The sequence below is a fragment of the Pongo abelii genome, chromosome 2 (genome assembly GCF_028885655.2).
Source record: "Pongo abelii isolate AG06213 chromosome 2, NHGRI_mPonAbe1-v2.0_pri, whole genome shotgun sequence".
In the NCBI taxonomy this organism is placed as follows: Eukaryota; Metazoa; Chordata; class Mammalia; order Primates; family Hominidae; genus Pongo; species Pongo abelii.
In genome coordinates this window covers 194,980,841-195,003,987 of record NC_085928.1, presented here as the reverse complement: position 1 = coordinate 195,003,987, position 23,147 = coordinate 194,980,841, and the positions used below count along the sequence as shown (strand labels likewise).

General features: G+C 38.3%; 1 protein-coding gene across 4 annotated transcripts in view; it reads right to left on the bottom strand.

Annotated features, from left to right (window-relative positions):
* Nucleotides 1-23,147, bottom strand: part of VPS8 (VPS8 subunit of CORVET complex) — a 236,563-nt gene that overhangs the window by 49,365 nt on the left and 164,051 nt on the right. For all 4 annotated transcript variants that reach the window (XM_024244828.3, XM_054553099.2, XM_054553100.2 and 1 more), the window contains 5 exons: nt 18,784-18,865; nt 18,338-18,420; nt 7,637-7,717; nt 5,214-5,383; nt 1,886-2,051 (listed from right to left, as the gene is read on the bottom strand). In XM_024244828.3, coding sequence (XP_024100596.3) covers nt 1,886-2,051; nt 5,214-5,383; nt 7,637-7,717; nt 18,338-18,420; nt 18,784-18,865 — 582 coding nt within the window. The remainder of the gene's footprint in view (nt 1-1,885; nt 2,052-5,213; nt 5,384-7,636; nt 7,718-18,337; nt 18,421-18,783; nt 18,866-23,147) is intronic.

The following is a 23,147-nucleotide window of genomic DNA, read 5'->3' as shown; positions in this document are numbered from 1 at the left end:
GGTGCCAGAAAGACCAAGCCATGGTTAGAGGTTTGGAACTTTCAGCCCCATCTCCCAACCTGTGCAGAGGGGAGAGGGGCTGGAGATTGAGCTCAATCATAAATAGCCAATAATTTAATCAGGCATGATTACATAATGAAACCTCCAAAAAAAACCTGTAAATGGTGGGGTTGAGGAGCTTATGGGTTGGTGTAGACATTGATGTGCTAGGAAGGTGGCAGGCCCAGAAAGGGCATGGAATCTCTACCACTCCTCATCTCCCTCCCCAACCTTGCCCTATGCACCTTTTCTATTTGGCTCTTCCTCAGTCGCAGCTTTTATAATAAATTGGTAAATGTAAATAAAGTGTTTCCTGAGTTCTGTGAATCATCCTAGTGAATTATGGAACCTGAGAGGCAGTCATGGGGACCACTGAATTTGCAGCCAAGTCAGACAAAAGTAGGTAGCCTGAGTACTTTGTTTGTGACTGGCATCTAAAGTGAGGACTGTCTTGTGGGACTAAACCCTTAAACCATGGATTCTCTAACTCTAGCTAGTATCAGAATTGAACTGAATTGGAGTCAGAAAAAACTTGAGAGTACTTAGTTAAAAATCCTTTTATAAGTGCATTGACTGTAAACTCTGCAAGACAAGACCATGTTTGCCTTGTCTACCATTGTATCCCCAGGCACCAGGCACAGTGCCTATCACACTGTTCAATACAAACTTGGGGAAGGTATAATTGGAAAGGCTACCACTGGAGAGTAGAAGTTCTACATTGTTATCTGGAGAGAAGTTAGTCAGGAGGTTTTCCCAGGCTCTGCTTCTAATACAATGCTGATGGCCGATGAAACAAAAAGAGAGGCAGGGTGTGGTGGCTCATGCCTGTAATCCCAGCACTTTGGGAGGCCGAGCCAGGCAGATCACGAGGTCAGGAGATCGAGACCATCCTGGCTAACACGATGAAACCTCATCTCTACTAAAAATACAAAAAATTAGCAGGGCGTGGTGGCACGCACCTATAGTCCCAGCTACTCGAGAGGCTGAGGCAGAATGGCGTGAACCCAGGAGACGGAGCTTGCAGTGAGCTGAGATCATATCACTGCACTCCAGCCTGGGCAACAGAGCGAGACTGCATCTCAACAACAAAAAAAGAAACAAAAAGAGAAAAGTAACAAGCCCAACTTTTCACTATGTGATGTGAATGTGAAGGCCAACTATAGGATAGGGTAGCACAGAGGAAGGAACAGGAAGCCAAAAATATGATACTACTTCAAAGAGGAAGTATAGCCGAGTAGAGCACAATGATCAAGTCCCAGTCCCAGTAACTTCTCCACATTGAACCCCTCATGTTGTCAAGCTCTGCTCTCCTGAAAACTATCAAGCGGTAGACTTCAAACTCTGCTCCACTGTCTGCTTTAAAAAAAGGCTGCAAAATACATAAAATTATCATCTAGTCCAGTAGTCAGACTCCAAAGGCAGTGAAAGAGCATATGTGTATGCACCTTGTCCATCATCAGCCCTACTTAAAAGTCATAATTCTGCACTCTTTTCATATAGGTACTCATTGGTACCTGCAAGTACTCAGCTGTACTTGCTAAGCTGTTACTCTATCAAAAGGTCTTAAAAGCAGGCTCATGTGTGTACACCTCATCTGTCCAACTAGATCTTAAGCCATTTAAAGACAGAAAATGTCATCTGTTGCTCTCAAATTCATGTTTTTCCATACTGAGTAGAGAGGAGAGGCTCTTCAAACACTAAATAGGACTGAAAAGCACATTTCATGTACCCAATACCCATCAGGTAAATTTGTTGAGACCTATGAGAACCGAAGGAAATGAGACCAGGCCCAAATGACATTAGTAAGAAAAGACCATTTCCATTTTGCCACGAAAACAAGTCTTACCTGTGATGGCGTTATCCTTCCCTTTTTAATTTCAGATGAATTTTCACTGAGTTTTCCTACTTTGTTACTTGAACTGCATTTGTAGCATGTCCATCTTGTTTGGCCCTCAAATTCCACAGTGCATTCTTTGTTTTGTAGGCAGAATGAGTGATACAAATGGCCACAGCTGCAAAACGAAGGCAACCAATTTGTACTTTTTATTATCACAAAATCCATAAATATAAGCTTGTAAGTGTACTTAGAAGCAATAAAAATCTCTAACAAGCAGAAATGCACTGATGGCTGTACAGGGTAAGAAACAAGACAGGGAATGTACTTGCTGTTGTCCTCTCTTTTTAAAAATCCACATTCATATATTTGTATACTTATGTTGTGAGTACGAACAAATCACAGTTCTTTGACTAAAAACTACCTAAAGGATGAGTTGAACTTCTGTTCATTTCTCAAACTATGAAATCCAGATAGTATTTTTAGATAGTCTGAAAAAAAGGCAACTGGGGGCTGGGCGTGGTGGCTCATGCCTGTAATCCCAGCACTTTAGGAGGCCGAGGTGGGCAGATCAGCTGAGGTTAGGAGTTTGAGATCAGCCTGGCCAACATGGTGAAACCCCGTCTCTACTAAAAATACAAAAAATTAGCTGGGCGTGGTGGCGGGTACCTGTAATCCCAGCTACTTGGGAGGCTGAGGCAGAAGATTTGCTTGAACCCGGGAGGCGGAGGTTGCAGTGAGCCAAGGTCGTGCCACTGCACTCCAGCCTGGGCAACAAGAGCAAAACTCTGTCTCAAAAAAAACCCCAAAAAACCAAAAAATTAGCCAGGTGTGGTGGCACACACCTGTGGTCCCAGATACTCAGGAGGCTGAGGCACGAGAATCGCTTGAACCCGGGAGGCAGAGGTTACAGTGAGCTGAGATTGCGCCACTGCACTCCAGCCTAGGAGACAGAATGAGAGTCCATCTCAAAAAGAAAAAAAAAAGCAACTGGAAAAAATCATAATTATTTAAGTAGCTTGATAACAACATGAGTGGTCTGCTCACCAAATTCAAGGCAAGGGTTGTGATTTGATTAAACATTTACAAAAATGTCACTGCTGTAGTAAATCCTTATGCTATTCTTATAAAGAAATTCCCTAATGATTACACTAAATTACCAAATCAGCCTCCCAGAAGTTGAGTACTGAGAATAATTCTCAGCCATCTACACTGATTTATCTTCATTTCTCTAACCTAAAATGTCGGACATTCCAGAAATCAATCTTTTTCTTTTCTATGGTCTTCATACTCTTTTTCTTTTTTCTTCCTATCTATCTATCTATCTATCTATCTATCTATCTATCTATCTATCTATCTATCTATCTATCTAATCTATCTATCTATAAACTTCCTCTTCTATACTCTGTTGTTGTAGCTACCTTTGCTCCTTTAGCGATTACTTCCAGGTTCCATAGCTTTAAAATACCACTTCCCTCCAAATATATCCAGAATCCTACTGCTTATTACTTCACGACTGTTACCTAGACCATCTCTCACATGGGCTACTACAACAGCCTAAGTGGTCTGTCTGCTTTCCCCTTGATCTCTCTAGTCCTTTCTTAACACAGCAGTCAGAGCAATCCTTAAGACAGAAGTCAGATCCTGTCACCGCCCCAGTCCTCAAAACCATCCAGTGGCTTCGTATCTCAGAGTAAAAGTCTCACTTTCATTATAAAAATGAGTTAGACTTGGGCCAGCTCCTACTGAAGTCTCTTTCACTGTCCCCTTCCTTGGCTGCTCAGGTGCCACTAGCCTCCTCACTCACTACTCCTCAAGAATGCCACGGCTCTCCCGCCTCATGGTCTCTGCACTCGGCTCCTCTGCCTGGTGTACTCTCCTCTGACATTGCATGGCCACTTCCTTTAGATCCCCTCAAATGTCACTTAAACAAGAAGGCTTTCCTGGACTACTCTGTAAATTAGTAGCTCCCAACATTCCTTTTCCTCTGTAGCATAGCTTGTTTTTTATTCATGTAACTATTATTTTTCTATTAATTTTTAAGTTGTCTGTTCATAAGTCACCTTAACAGTGAGCCTTTCCCTGACCAACCTATATAAAATATCTGCACCCCCCACCAAACACTCTGTATCTCCTTTAACATTTTTTTCCCCCATGGTAGTTATCAGTATCTGGCATTTCACTTGTTGGCTTATGGTTTATCCCTGCCACTACAATGTAAACTCCATAAGGGCAGATCCTTTGTTTTGTTCATCCTGTATCCTATCCCCTTGAATAGCAGCTTGCATACAGCAGGTGCTCAATAAATATTTCTTGCCTGAACGGGCTCTTTGTATGAAGAGAACTACTTCCCCTTCCAACCATCAAGTCTACCAATCTTCCTGCAGAGCTAACACTCAGACAGTGCTTACTCATGCCAGGCACTGCTACAAGTGCCTTATATAAATCATCTCATTCAATCCTCACAAAACTCTATTATCCTATTTACAGATGAGGAAACCAAGATATAAAGAGGTTAAATAACTTGTCCAAGGTCTCACTGCTGGCATGTAGCAGAGTCAAGATTTGAACTCAGGAAGTTTGGTTCCATGGCCATATCATGTTACCTCTATCCATACACTCTAGATGAGCTGTCTTTGCTCCTGAGACCAACACCTTCACTCTGCACTAGGGTTCCTCTCTCTTTGCAATGTAGTTTAAATATCATATGCTGACAACTTCTAAATTAAAATTTTCCAGTCTCAACACATCTCCAGATTTCTGACTTGAATAACTGTCTAGCTGGCATCCCTACCTGATGTCTAACAGTACATTTCAAACCTAACACGTGCAAGACAAAACTCTTGATTTCCCCAGTTCCTTGTACCTGTTCTTCCTCATCTTAGACAATGGTACCATGTTTACCCAATTGCTCAGACCAAAGACTCATTTTTCTCTTATACTCCACATCTAATACACCAGCAAGTTATCCCTACCTTTAAAGGATACTCGGAATCCAAACACCTCTCAGCACCTTTGCTCCTCCCTCTCTTGTTCTGCTCAAAGGTCACGTCCTCAGATATGCTTTCCCTCATTCAACAGCACTTGTCCTGAACTCGTCATCCTTCTATCTATTTGTCTTGTGTTTTATTTTTCTCCATAGCTCTTATTTCTCTGTATTTATGTCTTTCCTGGGCACCCTAACCTCCACCCCAATGCAGAATGTAAGGTCTGTGAGGGCAGGAACTTGCCTATCATGTTCATTGCTAGAATGAATGCCTGTGTATCCATGTGTATTCTTGCCTGGTAATGCCACAGATGTACATGTACCATACATGTAACATTTCTTTCCCTTTCTTACCTAAAGACAATAATTTCATCAACCATTTCTTGGCGTCTCTTGTACTGCTGCAAACATATAGAGCAGTAATCTTGTTTGGGATTCAGTCCTCTGGTGACCGAAGCTCTCAGGTTACACAATGACCAATGGAGATCTTGGTTTAGAAGGCTAGTTGTTGTTTCCAGCAGGGTCTATGAAACACCAAAACAAAAAACAAACAAACAAAAGGTTATAAAATGAAAGAGATAGAGATGAATGGTGAATAGCACTTGTTTAGTTTTCAACTACCAACAACTAAAATTGAAACACACTATAAAGGGATAAAATTGTTGAAACAAAAAAACATCAAAACCTCCCAAATTCAAGTAGTTAACCTCAATGTGCAGAATAATGGTGAGTGTATACATTACAAAGATTCTCAAATCTGTCATTAGTTTCTACTGCGAAATGTGAGCTCTGCCATTCTGCAGCTTAATTCAGTATTGATGGCTTTCAAATGACTAGATAAGCCCAAATCTATTTATTACACTTATATAATAACTGCTCTCTGAACGGCTCAGAGTGTTGTAATAAAGAATACAGCTAAGTCTGAATCCCAGATTTTTTATTGAAACTGCATTCATGGTAATGTTTCAAATATCTTTTCACTAGTAAAGCTAATGGCCATTACTCTATTTTCATCTTCCTTGGGCAGAGAGATCACATTTTCTTGATCAGCACTTAGAAGTCATTTGCATCTACTCAAGACCATGACATCTATCATTAAGTCACATAAAGACATTTTAACAGCTATCACATTAAGTCATTTTAAGGCTCTATGTATTTATATAGTATTGTTTTTGTACTGTATCTCATTCTTAACATTCATATATATCATCTGGCTATGTATTTGGGTTCTTTTCTCTCAGTCCCAAAGGGGAAGATAGAGCTAGGTACTGCCTGCCCTCCTTGCTATACAGCTTAACTCTTTAACTTTACCTGTAATGCAAAACTTTTGGTTCTAATGGTCTATTCTAATTCTTTCCAATCAGTATTATCTTTTTCTCCTCTTCCATAGTTCCAAAACTGGCAAACATTTTCTGCCTTGCACACAACTATACTTCTGCTAACCTGGAATCTGTGACTGCAGGGGTATCAAGCTTCACTGGGCTATGCTTAGCCAAACTGCAATTCTTACAACATTCTAAGAAAAGCTGTCACCCAGATTTTCCTTTTCTTCTCTCGGATTCTTAAAAAAAAGCAGACATTGTCTCCAACAGACCTAAATGGTACTTTTCCTAGGTGGCTTCATGAGTCACTCTGCAGTACGCTAAGAAAAAAGCCCATACACCAAGCTGGCTGTTACTGAGACTTAAAGCTAAAGACAATTTTGAGTTAAGGGAAGACTAATGACCATTTATGGTGATATGGTTTGGCTGTGTCCCTACCCAAATCTCATCTTGAATTACCACATGTGGTGGGAAGGACCCAGTGGGAGGTAATTGAATCATGGGGGCAGGTCTTTCCTGTGTTGTTCTCGTGATAGTGAATAAGCTTCACAAAAGCAGACGGTATTATAAGGGGGAGTTTCCCTGCACAAGCTCTCTTATCTGCTGCCATGTGAGACATGCCTTTCACCTTCCGCCATGATTGTGAGGCCTCCCCAGTCACATGGAACTGTAAGTCCAATAAACCTTTTCTTTTGTAAACTGCCCAGTCTTGGGTATGTCTTTATCAGCAGCATAAAAACAGACTAATACAATGGTTAGTGACAATTGTCTGTTTCAGAATGTTTAAAATAATACTCATTTAATTTTATTTTACAATTTTCTATATTCATGTTGATCCTTCCTTTTCATGTGGTATAGCTTTGTATTAAATTATTTTTCCAAAAGTTTCTCACACTTTCATTTTGAAAAAAGATATTTGTTTCATTGCCAATGAATTAAAATAAACTAAATTTGAATTAGATGCATTTCTACATTCTGAAATGTGTGTGTGTGTACACAAATTAAGGTCAAGAGAATTTTTTTTTTTTTTCAGAGACAGGGTCTTGCTCTGTCACCTGGAGAGTGCAGTGGCACAATCATAGCTCACTGCAGCCTCCAACTCCTGGGCTCAATTGATCGTCCTGAGTAGTTACAATTATAGGCACATGCCACCATGCCCAGCTAATTTTTTTTATTTTTTGTAGAGACAGAGTCTTGCTATGTTGCCTGGACTGGTCTCGAACTCCTGGCCTCTGGCAATCCTCCTGTCTCAGTCTTCCAAAGTGCTGGCATTACAGGTATGATCTACCATGCCTGGCGAGAGAAAAACTGAAAGAAATACACACACATACACCTCAGTCTACCTAACTGCCAGTAAATAGATGGTAATTTTTTTTTAAGTATAGGTAGAAAAGAAAAAAAAATAGCATTTTTCTACCTTAGGACAGACTTAGATGTAACAAGTGGCTTACTTACTTGTTCATAGTTAAAGGTATCTAACATTCCCAAGATAAGTCCCTGGATTTCTCCAAGTTTTCCTTTTCCATAAACTGGATCCTAATTGGAAAAAATTATAATTCTGTTACAATTCTGTATTTTAAAATTACTTTAAAATGTAAGTTATCTGAAAAAGCCAAATGCTTTTAAGTATTTTTCTACAGTCACAAAATATTTATTCTTCCATGAACTTTCCACTGGAAATGTACCATAGTCTTCCTCTGACCATCTCAAATATTTTTGAAAAACAAAATTTAAATTATCCAAGCCCCTTTCTTAACAATCCTTACAAGTCTAATTAAACTTTACTTTTATTTTGTTTCTGCAAGAAGCTTCCTCTCCTTCATATAAAACAGCAACTCTCCCTCTTTGAGCTCATATATGTGTTACATTAAAACCAATGTACTCAGGAATACCCAGAATCTGTCCACCAACTCCTCCTGTGATCCCATTTAGCCACCTCCTGCCCCTAACCAACTCAATTGCATCCGTTTCGGAGACAAACAGGTTCTGAGAAAACAGCTCTCAGTTTTTTGAAGTTTTTTTCAATAACGTCACTACTGATAAACAAAAGATACCTAGATACCCAATGTTCTCTCCACTGCATTTCATATGAGGTATGCCAAGTAACTTGTTTATTATGTGCATTTTGGAAACACTGAAGTGTACCAAAAAAACAAAAACAAAAAACAAAAAAACAAAAAACAAAAAACCACACCAAAAACTGAAATCCAACCAGAGATAAACACTGTTGATATTTTGATGTATATTTCTCTAGTCTTGTTTGTGGGAAAGGTGAGAAGAGGAAGGGAAAGAGGGATATATTTTTTAGTGTATAAAATTTGAGTATTTTACAAAATATTTTTATCTTTTTTTAATTTAATGGTATATTGTGAGCACTTTTCCATACCAGCAAATATTTCTTTTTTTTCTCTACTCTTGTGACACATTACAAATATTTCTTAATAGGTACAGAATATAAATCATGTGAAAATATCATGTTTTATTCATTTTCTGCTTTGAACACTTAACTTTTCCCCTTTCCCAAACTCTAGCCACTATTATCAAATGCTAGTGGCTGCAAATCTCAACTGGAATCTCTGATTCTTTCTTTAGAGATTTCTAGACAGAAAACTATAGACTCAAAGGGCATTTTCATGGCTATCAATATATATTGCCAAATTGCTCTACCTATTTTAGGATTTTTATCCCCATCAGCATATGTATGTGCTCACTTTACTGACCTTTGGCTAGACTAATAATTATAATTTTAAAACTGCGAATAAATGAGTCAAATCTATTACTTTTCTCTAATATCAAGTTATATATGACATAAATGACTCTTTTCCATGCCAAATAGGAGAATCCAACTACACAGTTATGATAAAAGTAGCTGCTACTTTAAGTGAGTAGCATATGCCAAGTACAGTACTAAGCACTTTATGTTTAACATATTACTAAATTCCTTCAACAGGTTTTATGAGTAAAGAAACTGAGGCTTAGAGAGGTTACAAAAACTTCTTTAAGTCACAAAACTATCAAGCAGGTAAGATGGGATTTGAATCTAGGTACTTCAGAAATCATGCTTTTAATAAACACGCTATACTGGTCTCCCAAGTATGGATACAAAAACTAATAAATTAAGTAATAAATTACTTTTTGCTTGAAAATATGGGTTTTGAACATAGGTAACTAAATGATAAACTAATGATTGCTGGAAAACACGAGAAACATGTCTGGCTATTTCTTAGGGAGTAAGGGTTATTAAACTCTTGGTACTGTTAAGAGTTACTGTGAGTTCAGAAGGAAAAAAGGCTATGGAAGCAGGAAAAACCTGTTTAAGAATTGTCTCAGGATTTGCTTATTTTTCTCTTCTGGGTTCTAGTGATGGCTCTTACAGAATAGGTTGTGTAGTTTCTAACTAAGATTGGTTTTCAGTGCTTTGAGTCTGTCTAGAGCAGCATGAGATTGTCTGCCAGAGGTTTCTCTGGCTTCTTCAACTGCTAGGGTTATGCTGAAGAAATCCAAGGCACAAAATAACTATGTATTTGTGTAGTAATTATCAAATTAATAAGTTTGGGCTTGAACACATCACTTAAGCTTAACAGAAAAAATTTCTATTTCACAGCTAGAGATCATATCACTAAGCTAAAGATATCCGTCAAATATGTGGAAATCATTTACAAAAGGCAAGATACAGATATTTCAGACTAGTCCTTCAGAGAAAAGCAACTCAAAGCCATATACCCACTGGACATTTTTTCTTTTTATTTTCTTTGCATAAAAATAGACCCTTGTTAATGCTTAATTATACTTTTGGTCAAGTTCTTAATAAGTACACATTTGTCAAATATCAACAGATGGTACAATTTCTTATTAGAAAAATCTATTATAATATTTACTATAATATGTGGATCCAGTAAGACAACAGAGCTCTGGCATGTGTTTTTGACAAGGGTGGTTTGGAGAACAAAGAGGTCTTAAAAGGTTAAATTCTGGAAAAAGGAAATCTTTATAGGTCATTTCTATATTTATATCAGTACATCTCACTGTAATATACATAATTTAAAAGCAAAATCAAGAAAACGACCTCATGCTGGGACAACATATAAATTATAGAATGCAAAAGGGAGCTCAAAGCTTCTAGCACAGCATGCTCCAACCCACTAGCTCTTCAAATTATTTTCCAAAGATGTCAGCTAGATTCTTCAGCAATGAATAAATGCTGAAGTTTCTCTTAAGTTGTTTGTTTGCAAACTATGAAGGAAGAGCATACTTGGGTACCCAGGTAAATCTGTTTTTCAAGACACACACTAGAAAAGATGTGATGACCACTTTTTTTTCCTATTGCTTTCTGGTACCTATTGTATCATGTATGTAGGTGTTTAAAATAAACATCTTTATTAATTGAGCACTGCTTTAAAGTATGAATGATGCCCTGAACGGGAGAGTCTATAAGTAATTTGTTTGCCTTTCCTCAGTGAGAAAGTAATAAACAGCTTCTCAGAAGCTAAAAGTTACTTCAGCCATAGAGCGAAGATAGAATGTATATAACGAAAATATGGTCCTTTAAAATGTTCTTTTATCACCAAATATTCATGAAAAAACAAACAAACAAACAAAAAAAACTACAGTGTAATTTGGGTCCCAGGCATCAGTCTGAATAAACACGTGAAGACCAAGAAGATCTGTGAGAACCTCTTATCATGTGACCACTTCTTTTGGAAAAACTAATTTTTTCAGTTGTATCTGAGCAATTGTGCATCTAAGTAACTGTTGCTCCCTACTTTTTTCAGTGGGGATCTGATAAAGTGAGGTGGGTATGAGAAACACCTTGATTAGTGTTAGACACAGAAGAAAAGCCCTAAAACTTGAAGTTAGCAGACCTGGATTAATTCTAGTGGTTCCCATTTCAAAACTGAATAAACTAAGACAAATTATTTGACCTTTCTGAGTGGCACTTTCCTCATGAGATATATGAGGTGCTGCTGCACTCCCAGCTTCATTTACACAGTTAGAGACCAGAGAAGATAATGAACACTACAGTGATTTGTGAACTGGTGAGGACTAGAGAAGGACATTAGGTGAGGGAGTCAACTAAGATTTAATGGGCATATACTGTGTTTTACGCACTACACTGGGTGTTGTACATAAATAGTGAACAAGGGAGACATGATCTCTGCTTTTATAAAACTCACAGCCTAGAGGGTAAGCTAATATGAAGGTAGGGCTCAAAAAGAGTTTATATTTACAGGTGTGACTGGGGCTGCAGTGAGGGTAGAAAGGCAAGGGAGAAAAAACTTAACTCCTAAAATATTCTAGGAGATAGAGTAGAGAGGATTTAACGTGGATTAAATACTGGGACTGCTGAGGAAAATAATGAGGAATTCTATCTCACAGTTAAGGGAGAAATTATACAAACTGTCTACAATCTATTCCAGAAAACAGAAGCAGAGGGAACACCTGTTTTTTTTCTTTTTTTTGTAGACAGTCTCGCTCTGTCGTCCAGGCTGGAGTGCAGTGGCGCAATCTCGGCTCACTGCAAGCTCCACCTCCTAGGTTCACACCATTCTCCTGCCTCAGCCTCCCGAGTAGCTGGGACTACAGGTGCCCACCACCACACCTGGCTAATTTTTCTGTATTTTTAGTAGAGACAGGTTTTCACCATGTTAGCCAGGATGGTCTCGATCTCCTGACCTCATGATCTGCCCGCCTTGGCCTCCCAAAGTGCTGGGATTATAGGTGTGAGCCACCACACCCCGGCCAAGGGAACACTTCTTAACTCATTCTCTGAGGCCAGCATCACCCTAATACCAAAACCACACACAGATATTATAAGAAAGGAAACTATATGAACAGAGATGCAAAAATCCTCAACAAAATATTAGCAAATTGAATCCAGTAATGTATAAAAAGAATTATACATAACAACCAAGTGGGATTTATCCCAGGTATGCAAGGCTGGTTCAACATTTAAAAATCAATTAATGGGCTGGGTGTGGTGGTTCATGCCTGTAATCCCAGCACTTAGGGAGGCAGAGGCGGGAAGATGGCTTGAGCCCAGGGTGAGACCTGCTTGGGCAACACAGTGAGACCCCATTCTCCACAAAAAAGGAAAAAGAAAGACAAGAAAAATCAATTACTGTAATCCATCACATCAACAGGCTAAATAAGAAAAATCATATGATCATATTAGTAGATGCAGAAAATGCACTTGATAAAATCCAACGCCCACTCATGATAGACAAACTGTGAGCAAACAAGGAAGGGAGGGACACTTCCTAAACTTGATAAACAGTATCTATAAGAACCTTGCAGCTAACATCATACTTACTGGTGAGAAACTAGATGCCTTTCTTCTAAGACAGAAAATAAGGCAGACATCCCCTCTCACCACTCCTATTCAACATTGTACTGGAAGTTGTAGTTACAGCAATAAGACAAGAAAAGGAAATAAAAGATATACAGATTGGGAAGGAAGAAATAAAACTGTCTTTGTTTGCAGATGACATGATTGTCTAAAAAACCCTGAAACAATTAAGTGATTATAGCAAAGTTACAGGATACAAGGTTATTATACAAAGTCAATTGGTTTCCGATATGCCAGCAACCAACACTTAGAATTTAAAATTAAAAAGATACTATCACATTAGTACCTAAGAGAAATATTTAGATATGTCTAATAAAATATACACAGTTTGTATGAAGAAAACTATAACACTCTAATGAGGGAAAGCAAAGAAGATCTAAATACATGGAGAAATATTTCATGTTCATGAACAGAAAGATTTGATATTGTTATAATGTTAGTTCTTCATCTGATCTATAAGCTCAATGTATTCCTAATCAAAATTCCAGCAAGTTACTTTGTAGATATCAACAAACTGTTTCTGAAGTTTAAAGCAGAGAGGCAAAAGACAAGGAATGGCCAACACAATAATGAAGAAGAGCAAAGTTGGATGATTGTCACTCCCTGACTTTAAGACCTATTATAAAACTAGTCAAGACAGTGTTGGTATTGGTGAAGGAATAGAAAATAGATCAACGTAAAAGAACAGAAAACCCAGAAATAGACCCATATGAATATGGTCAACTAAGCAAAGAATTCAGTGGAGAAAGGGACAGTCCTTTCAACAAGTAGTGCTGGAACTAGTTCCAACTGTGTATATCCACATGCAGAAAAATGAATCAACACTGACCATATATTTTCCCCTAAAATTAACACAAGATGGATCATAGCTCTAAATGTAAAATGCAAAAATACAAAACTTTTAGGAAAATACAAAGGAGAAAAATCTGGGTAACCTTGAGTTTGGTGATGAGTTTTTACATACAACATCAAAAGCATATTCCATGGAAGAAAAAGTCAATAAACTGGACTTCATTAAAAGCAAACACTTCTGCTGTGTGAAAGACACTGTTAAGAGAATGAAAAGACCAGTCACAGAGTGGGAGAAAATATCTGCAAAAACACACATGTGATAAAGAACCTTATCCAAAATATACAAAGAATCCTTAAAACCCAACAACAAGAAAACAAACACTTCAAAAAGCACATAAAAGCTCAATATCACATGTTGTAAGAGAACTACAAATTAAAACAATGATGAGACTACTACATCTACTAGAATGTCTAAAATCCAAAACACTGACAATATCACATGCTGCTAAGATATGGAGCAACAGGAACTTTCATTCAGTGCTGGCGGAAATGTAAAGTGGTATAGACATTTTGGAGGAGTTTGGCAGTTTCTTACAAAAGTAAGCATAGTCTTATATAATCCAGCAATCACATTCCTAGGTATTTACCCAAATGAGTCTAAAACTTAAGTCTGCACAAAAAGCCTGCATACGAATGTTCATAGCTGTTTTACTGAAAATTTTCAGAACTGGAAGGCAACCAAGATGTTCTTTGATAGGTATATGGATAGACAAAACAGTGGAACATCCATACAATGGAATATACAGAGATAAAAAGAAATGAACTATCAAGCCCCCAAAAGAAATGGAAGAACTTTAAGTGCATATTGCTAAGTGAAAAAAGCCAATATGAAAAGACTACGCACTCTATGATTCCAACTATATGACATTCTGGAAGAGGTAAAACTATAGGGACAGTTAAAAAAAAAAATCAGTGCGGGCACAGTGACTCGCACCTGTAATCCCAGCACTGTGGGAGGCAGAGGTGGGCAGATCACTTGAGGCCAGGAGTTCAAGACCAGCCTGGTCAACATGGCAAGACCCCATCTCTATTAAAAATACAAAAATTAGCCGGGCACGGTGGTGTATGCCTGTAATCCCAGCCATTTGGGAGGCTGAGGCATGAGAATCTCTTGAATCTGGGAGGTGGAGGTTGCAGTGAGCAGAGATCACGCCAATGTACTCCAGCCTGGGTGACAGAGTGAGACTCTGTCTCAAAAAAAAAAGAAAAAAAATTAGTGGTTGCCAGGGGATTAGGGTAGGGAGGAGGATGAAAAGGTGGAGCACAGGGGCCTTTTAGAGCAGTGTATGATATGGTAATGGTGGATACAGGACATTATACATTTGTCAAAACCCATACAACTGTACAACACAAAGGGTGATTCCTAATGTAAACTATGGACTTTAGTTAATAATTATAATGTATCAATATTAATTTACCAATTGTAACAAATATACCACACTAATACAAAGATGTTAACAGTAGGCAAAATTGAGTGTGGGAGGGAGAAGGGGTAAAAGGGAATTCTCTGTATTTTCTGTTTAATTTCTCTGTAAATCTAATACTGCTCTAGTAATTAATAACAGAAATACTAAACCTCAGTGAAAGGCCTGGTTGTGTAACTGAGGCTTGCTGACTGATGCAGCTCTGTGGAGAGTGACAGGACAGTTAGACAGCCTTTTTCTTGAGGAAAACCTGAAGCATCAAATCTGTTTAGGGTTTACTCCTCTGAGATCATTCAGTGTCTCAAGAAAATGAACCTCTGTCTCCTTCGTGAGAAGTGAGCGCGTCTGATGGCTGCTGGAAGGGGGAAGAGGAGCACGGGGAATCCTATCAGTAGACTTTCCCCAAATCCTCATTTTCAGCCCTGTGTTTTACTCCCTCCCCTTGTGTCTGAGTCATTCCTCTGCTAAAACTCTTGATGACAACTGATTTTAGAATAAAATCCAAACTCCTTATCATGAATTACAAAGCAATTAAAGACACAGTTCCTGCCTATCTCTCAAATTTCAGCTCTGTAATTTTTCTTTATTCTTATCCTATGTTCTGAGCACACTTAAAAAACTTCTAACTTTCCAAATGTACCATGCTTCCACCTCAAAGTCTTTGTGTACATAGAATAATCCTACCTCCTTTCTTTCCTTGATTTCCTTAGACTCTTTTAAGAATCAGCTCAGACATCTCCTCTTCCAGGAAATCTTTCCAAATTTCTTAGTCTGTTTCAGGTATACACTTTTATTGGTACTCCTTTGGTCATATATAGTCATAAATACAACTCAATCTAACTTACTCAAAAAAGTTAATTATTGTAAAGATGCTAGGGTATTTCACAGATCCAAGAAGAGGAATGCTGGTAAGTCTTAAGAGTCACAATGAGAGACTCATGTGCATCAGCTTTTTCTCCCCACATCGTCTCCTCTCCTGGTCTCTATGTCTTGAATCCTCTTTATGCATTGTATCCATTTGTGTGTCTCTTCTTAGTGTCTACTACATTCGTCTCCTTCTCTTTACAGATTATGCTTTTTCACTCTTCCAGTCCATATAATGGAAAAACAGGAACTGTCCGCTCCTGAAATTTGTACCTGATGTAATCCAGAGACCTAACGAGACTTATAGGTCTTTTCCAAGTTCAGTTCCAAAATGTCCTGGAAAGCACACTGATTGGCCTTGTTTAGGCCACTTGCTCACCCTGAGTCAATCAGCTGGACCCAGGAGGCAGGGTCACACTTTCCCACAGCTCCTCCTGCTCTTATGCAGATTAAGTATAGAAATGTAGGCATGGCAATTATCCTACATGGATTCAGAGCAGATAATCCTAAAGGTGGCCACTATTACTTGAATAGAGCCCTATGAATAGTTGTATCAGAACATTTTTTGTCTCTTAAATAAGAGCTCTTATGGTTTCAGAACTATGCCTTTCATCTAAACAGCATAACATACAATTAATGTATTTAATTATTAATGAACTCAAAAGACCAGGGACATAAACAAATAAAAAAAAGCTCACATGACATAATAAAAAAGAACATGAATTAGGAAGTGAGAGACTTAGGGGGTGGTCCAGGTTCTGCTGCTAATGATAGGCTAAGAACTCAACTTCTCTATACTTCAGTTTCTTCTTTTTTCAGCAGAAATGTTTATAGTAGCCCTGCCTACCTCAAGAGATTGTTATGGGCTTCAAATGAAATGATATCTGTGAAAGCACCTTGAAAAATAAAAATCTCTGTACAAATATAAGGTAGCATAATTACAGTAATCACAAACATGCAAATGAGGAATTTAAGAAATAGCATACCTTCCTGATTAGTGGGAGTTAACAACCATTGAAAACAGAAAATGATAAGAAAAAATTATAATGAATGCCAGTATAACTCAAAATAAAGTGAAGATTTTCAAATATCAAGAGACTTCTAGATTCCAAAGTCTTGAAATATAAAAAATTTTAAAAATCGTGTTTTTGCCAAGAGAAAAACATGTTTTTGTTATAATTTACATATCATAATGTGTGGTTAAAGCTCAACATAAAGCAAAATGTATAACACAGAGAGAACCCATTTGGCTTTACGATTTCATTTCTTCTAACTTACTTGGAAAAGTATTCCCGCCCTTATGGAGATATTACTTTATATATGATTAGAAACCTCATAAGTAATAATGTGCTTTAAAATGGATATGTGAAGCAGTCTATATCAAAGAATTATTCAACACATGATAATTGCTAAGATCAAATGAAATAATACATGTAAAAATGTGTTCTGGCTGGGCGCCGTGGCTCATGTCTGTAATCCGCCCAGCACTTTGGGAGGCCGAGGCGGGTGGATCACCTGAGGTCAGGAGTTTGAGACCAGCCTGACCAACATGAAGAAACCCGGTCTCTACTAAAAATACAAAATTAGCCGGGCGTGGTGGCACATGCCTCTAATCCCAGCTACTCGGGAGGCTGAGGCAAGAGAATTGCTTGAACCCGGGAGGCGGAAGTTGTGGTGAGCCAAGATCACACCACTGCACTCCAGCCTGGGCAACAAGAGTGAAACTGTCTCAGAAAAAAAAAAAAAAAAAAGTATTCTAAATGATAGTATACCATGTAATGACAAAGACTACAAGATGTAGTCATCTTTATCAGAAAAGCCCCAGAAGCTTAATATCAGATGGGAAGTAGAGCTTGCTGAGTCTTAAAAGAGAGCTGATAGGAACATTCTTGATTGAATAAAAATCATTTGAAAATTATAAGGACTAATGGCATCATATTACGGTTTGCTTTGTGTGTGTGTGTCGGTGGAGGGGAGGCGCGGGGTGCATGCTCATGTCTGCCTATACTGAATAAAGTGAGGAAAGAAAAAATGGATTCTAAGTATAATTCCTGTTGTTTCCCCAAGAACGCTCACAGGTTTTTTTCTAAAAATATATCTTGGAGTATTTAGAGTGTTCTCTTTTGATGAAGCTGAGAAGGTTCAGGCTTTTTTGCTGAAAGAAACAAATTGAAATGATGCTTCCTACAAAAGCTTTGGACACAAAGCCAGCTAGAATTTAGAGTCAAGGATGAGTATACAAGACAAAAATAATTTTAGGATGAGTTAGACAGCCTAAATAACAACCAATGCTTAGGAAATTCCTGTATTAATTTTTAGATTATCTTTTTGGAATCTAAAAATTATAATTGGCTGGAAAGAAATAACACCCTCCCAGTTAGCAAACCAATAAGAAACTTGTATATCTGAATCCCAAGGCAACAGGGAATATCTGAAGGCTGCACGCCCTTACTGAAGGTCACAAGCTTATGTCAGGCAAAGTCACACCAATAAACTGACAGAAAAGATTCAAGAATGAGGGTCAGAAGTTAGATATTTAGCTATTGCCAAAAATTAGCTGTATTATGCTTGAGATCCATTTAAACATCAGCCCAATTGACTGTTATTTATCTATAACTAAAATGTTAGTTGAAATCAATCAATATTTAATATTCACCCCTTTTAACTCACCTGTAAGATTCTTTGCAAGATTGATGGAAGGGCAATAAATGCTGCCATGCTATTTAAAACTTGCATGGTCAAAGATTTCAGAGCTGTTATAACAAAATATTAATGTTAAGATTAGTTTAAAATAAGAGTTTTCAGTTTTTCCTGTAAGTCTGTGGAAAACAGTGGATTTATATAGCTTCTTAGAAACTTAGCTAACCAAGGCCTATTTGATATTTTAAAATTAACTGTTGACAAGTTACAAAGACTACAATTATTTAAGATAAATTATATGAGTGGAACAACAGAAAGAAACATGAAAGATGAGATCAACCATACTATATGGTTTCATTAAGGAAAAATCATAAGAATATGCTATTGGAAAAAGATATTATACTGATAGTTTCTGCAGACAAATATTGGACTGATGATACAGGTAGACTCAGTCACTTGAATTCTGAAGAACTTACCTTCAGAGTGTAGATGAGGAATGGCTGAACTGGACAGCTTCTGAGGGGCCATCATTGCCTCCAATAATGGAAACCAAAGTGCCTTTAATGTCAGAGAAAAATCAAAGAAAAACAAAAGTGGTCAAAGAAAACAATGAAAAACAAAAGAATAACTAACATCAGCATAACGTTTTACAGGTTGAAACATACTTCTCACATACATTTGTTGGTAAAAATTAGAAAAATAAAAATGGAAATATTTGGGGGGAAAAAAAAGACAATACAAAGCAGAAACCGCAGCTAGAACAGGCATCTTTATCATGAAGCCTTGGGAAACATAAGGAGGCCAACGTTAAGTAAGTCTAGGCCTTGGAACTGCAGTCTTATGTGTCTCAGGGGAGAGCAGGTTCAAAGAAGCCAGGAAAGAGCTTCCTGCTAGATTCTTGTCTACTCTATTAAAAATTTATCACTGACAAAGTTTAAAATAACACTATTGCTGCATAAAGAAATAAGCACCCCCACTAGCTGTCCCCCACCCAATTTCCTTTAGCTATGTCAAGCAAGAAAAATGAGTAAAGGTTATCCAAAGTTTTTTCCACATCAAGCATTATCTTATATTTCCTAAGTCATCATGGACCAGGAAATAGAAGTTAAAACTGTATCAGTTAACATGATCAACCATGTCAAGAGATTTAAAAAAAAATCTATCATTTATTTATATTATGTTAATCACTATTAAATGCTTTACATTTACATTTTTGCATTTCAATCTCATAATAACCTTATACAGTAGGTATTATCTTCACTAGAGATGTGAAATTGAGGCTCACTGAAGTTAAGTAATTTTTCAAAGATCACACAGCCAGTCAATTACCTGACTCTAAATTCTGTGTTCTTCCCAAGCCTTAGGAAAAATATTTATTATAAAAATGAATGGCCGGGTGCGGTGGCTCACGCCTGTAATCCCAGCACTTTGGGAGGCTGAGGCGGACAGATCACCTGAGGTCAGGAACTCAAGACCAGTCTGGGCAACATGGTGAAACCCCGTCTCTACCAAAAATACAAAAAAATTAGCCAGGCGTGATGGCAGGTGCCTGTAATCCAGCTACTCAGGAGGCTGAGGCAGGAGAATCACATGTACCTGGGAGGTGGAGGTTGCAGTGAGCCGAGATCACCCATTGCACACTCCAGCCTGGGAAAGAAGAGCAAGACTCGGTCTCAAAAAAAAAAAGAACCCACTGCTGCCCTGCCCCCATGAAGATGCTGCCACCCCACCCCTGCTGGTGTGCAGCACACCGCACACCACTGCTGTCCATGCTGGCACAAGCATGTGCACCTGTCATACCGCTGTTGCTGCTGGCGCACACACACACACACACACACACACGGATGGACTCTGCAGCCACTGCCTCAACAAAGTGCTTTAGCTGGCAGCCCCCACTGGAGCGTTGCTACCAGCCGACCAAAAACATTTTAGCTCCTCCAATGCAGCAAGTACATAAGCTTGAGGGGCCAGAGCACAAAGCCATAGGCCTGGTCTCAGCCGCTCAGGGTTAGAACAAGCAGCCCAGTAGTGCTGAGCTGAGCCTTGGCCCCCTGAAATCTTCCAGAAATGAAGACAGTTGACTGACTCACATTATACCACAGTCAAACCTTCAAAGGCATCAAAGAATACAAAAGCAAAAAATGCCATCCAAACTACAGCAACTTCAAATATTAAAGGTACACCAGCTTATACAGATGAGAAAGAACTCTGGAAACTCAAAAAGCCAGAGTTTCTTCTTAACAGCAAACAACCCCACTAGTTCCCCAGCAATGGATCTTAACCATGCTGAAATGGCTGAAATGACAGATATAGAATTCAGAATCCAGATAGGAATGAAGATGTTTGAGATTCTGGAGGAAGCTGAATCCAAATCCAATGAATCTTAGGAATCTAATAAAATGATACAAGAGCTGAAAGATGAAATAGCCATTTTAAGAAAGAACCAAACTGATCTGTTAGAGCTGAAAAACTCACTGCAAGAATCATATAATACAACTGGGAAAATTAACAGCAGAGCAGATCAAGCTGAAGAAAGAATCTCAGAGCTTGAAGACCAGTTCTTCAAATAAAAAATGAAGACCAGTTCTTCAAGTAAAAAATGAAGACCAGTTCTTCAAATAAAAAATGAAGACCAGTTCTTCAAATAAAAAATAAAGACAAAAACAAAGAAAAAAAATGAACAAAACCTCCAGGAAATATGAGATTACGTAAAGACACCAAACCTTTGGCATTCCTGAAAGAGAGGGAGAGAGGACAAGCAACCTGGAAAACATATTTGAGGATACTGTCCACAAAAATTTCCCTAATCTCGCTAGGTTCTTGACCTTGAGAGGCTGACATTTAAACTCAGGAAATACAGAGAACCCTTGTGAGATATTATACAAGATGGCCATTACCAAGACACATGGTCATCAGATTCTCCAAGGTCAACATGAAAAAAAAAATTAACGGCCGCTAGAGAGAAGGGGCAGGTCACCTACAAAGGGAACCCCATCGGACAAACAGTGGACTTTTCTGCAGAAACCATACAAACCAGAAGAGATTGGGGGCTTATACTCAGCATTCTTACAGAAAAAAATTCCAACTCAAAACTTCATATCCAAACAAACTAAACTTCATAAGCAAAGGAGAAATAAAATCATTTTCAGACAACAAATGCTAAGGAAATTCGTTACCACCAGACATGTCTTACAAGAGGTCCTTAAGCTAAACATGGAAACAAAAGACTATTACTGGCCACTACAAAAAACACCTAAGTACATAGACCACTGACACCATAAAGCAACTACAACAAAGTCTGCACAACAACCAACTAACAACATGATGACAGGATCAAATCTGCACATAACAATAGTATCCTTGAGCATAAACAGGCCTTAAAAGGCACAGAGTGGTAAGCTGGATAAAGAAGCAAGACTCAATGGTATGCTGTCTTCCAAGAGATCCATCTTACATGCAATGATACCCATAGACTCAAATAAAATGGATGGAGAAAAATCTACCAAGCAAACAAAAAAACAAAAAAGAGCAGGGGTTGCTATTCTAATTTCAGACAAGAGACTTTAAAACAACAATGAACAAAAAAGACAAAGGCATTAAATAATGATAAAGGGCTTGATTCAACAAGAAGACTTAAGTATCCTAATACATATATACCCAACAATGGAGCACCAGATATATAATACAAGTTCTTAGAAACCTATGAACAGACTTAGATAATCACACAATAATAGTGGGAGACTTCAATGCTCCACTAATAGTATCAGACAGATCATCGAGGCAGAAAACTAGCAAAGATACTCAGGACCTGAATGTGACACCTCACCAAATGGATCTAAGTGACATCTGCAGAACATTCCACCCAATAATAACAGAATATGCATTCTTCCCATCTCCACCTGGCACATACTCTAAAATCAACCACATGATTGGCTATAAAAAATACTCAACAAATTCAAAAAAACGAAAATCATACCAACCACATTCCCAGACCACAACATTAAAAAAGCAGAAATCAGTACTAAGAAGATCTCTCAAAACCATGGAATTAAATGAAAATTAAACAACCCTACTGGATGACTTTTGGGTAAAAACAATGAAATTAATGCAGAAATCAAAAAATTCTTTGAAACCAGTGAAAACAAAGATACAGCATACCAGAATCTCTGGAACACAGCTAAAGCAGTGTTAAGAGGTAAGTTTATAGTGCTAAATGCCCACATCAAAAAGTTAGAAAGATCTCAAATTAACAACCTAACATCACACCTAGAGGAACTAGAAAAACAAGAGCCAACCAACCTCAAAGCTAGAGAAGAAACAACCAAAATCAGAGTTGAACTGAATACAATTGAGACAAGAAAAACCATATAAAAGACTAATGAAACCAAAAGATGATTCTTTGAAAGAATAAATAAGATTGCTAGACCACTAACTAGTAAGAAAAAGAGAGGTCGGGTGCGATGATTCACAGTTGTAATCCTAGCTTTGGGAGGCTGAGGTGGGGAGACTGCTTGAGTCCAGGAGTTCGAGACAAGCCTGGGCAACCTGAGGAGACCCTGTTTCTACAAAAACACAAAAGTTAGCAGGGTGTGGTGGTGTGTACCTGTAGTCCCAGCTACTCTATTTGGGAAACTGAGGTGGGAGGATTGCTTGAGCCTGGGAGGTCGATCATACCACCGCTCTCCAGCCAGGGTGACAGAGCAAGACCCTGCCTCAAAAAAAAAAAAAAAAAAAAAAAAAAAGAGAAGGAAGGAAAGAGGGAAGAAGACAAGGAGGGAGGGAGGGAGGGAAGGAGGACAGATGGATGGAAGGAAGGAGGGAAAAAGAGAGAAGATCCAAA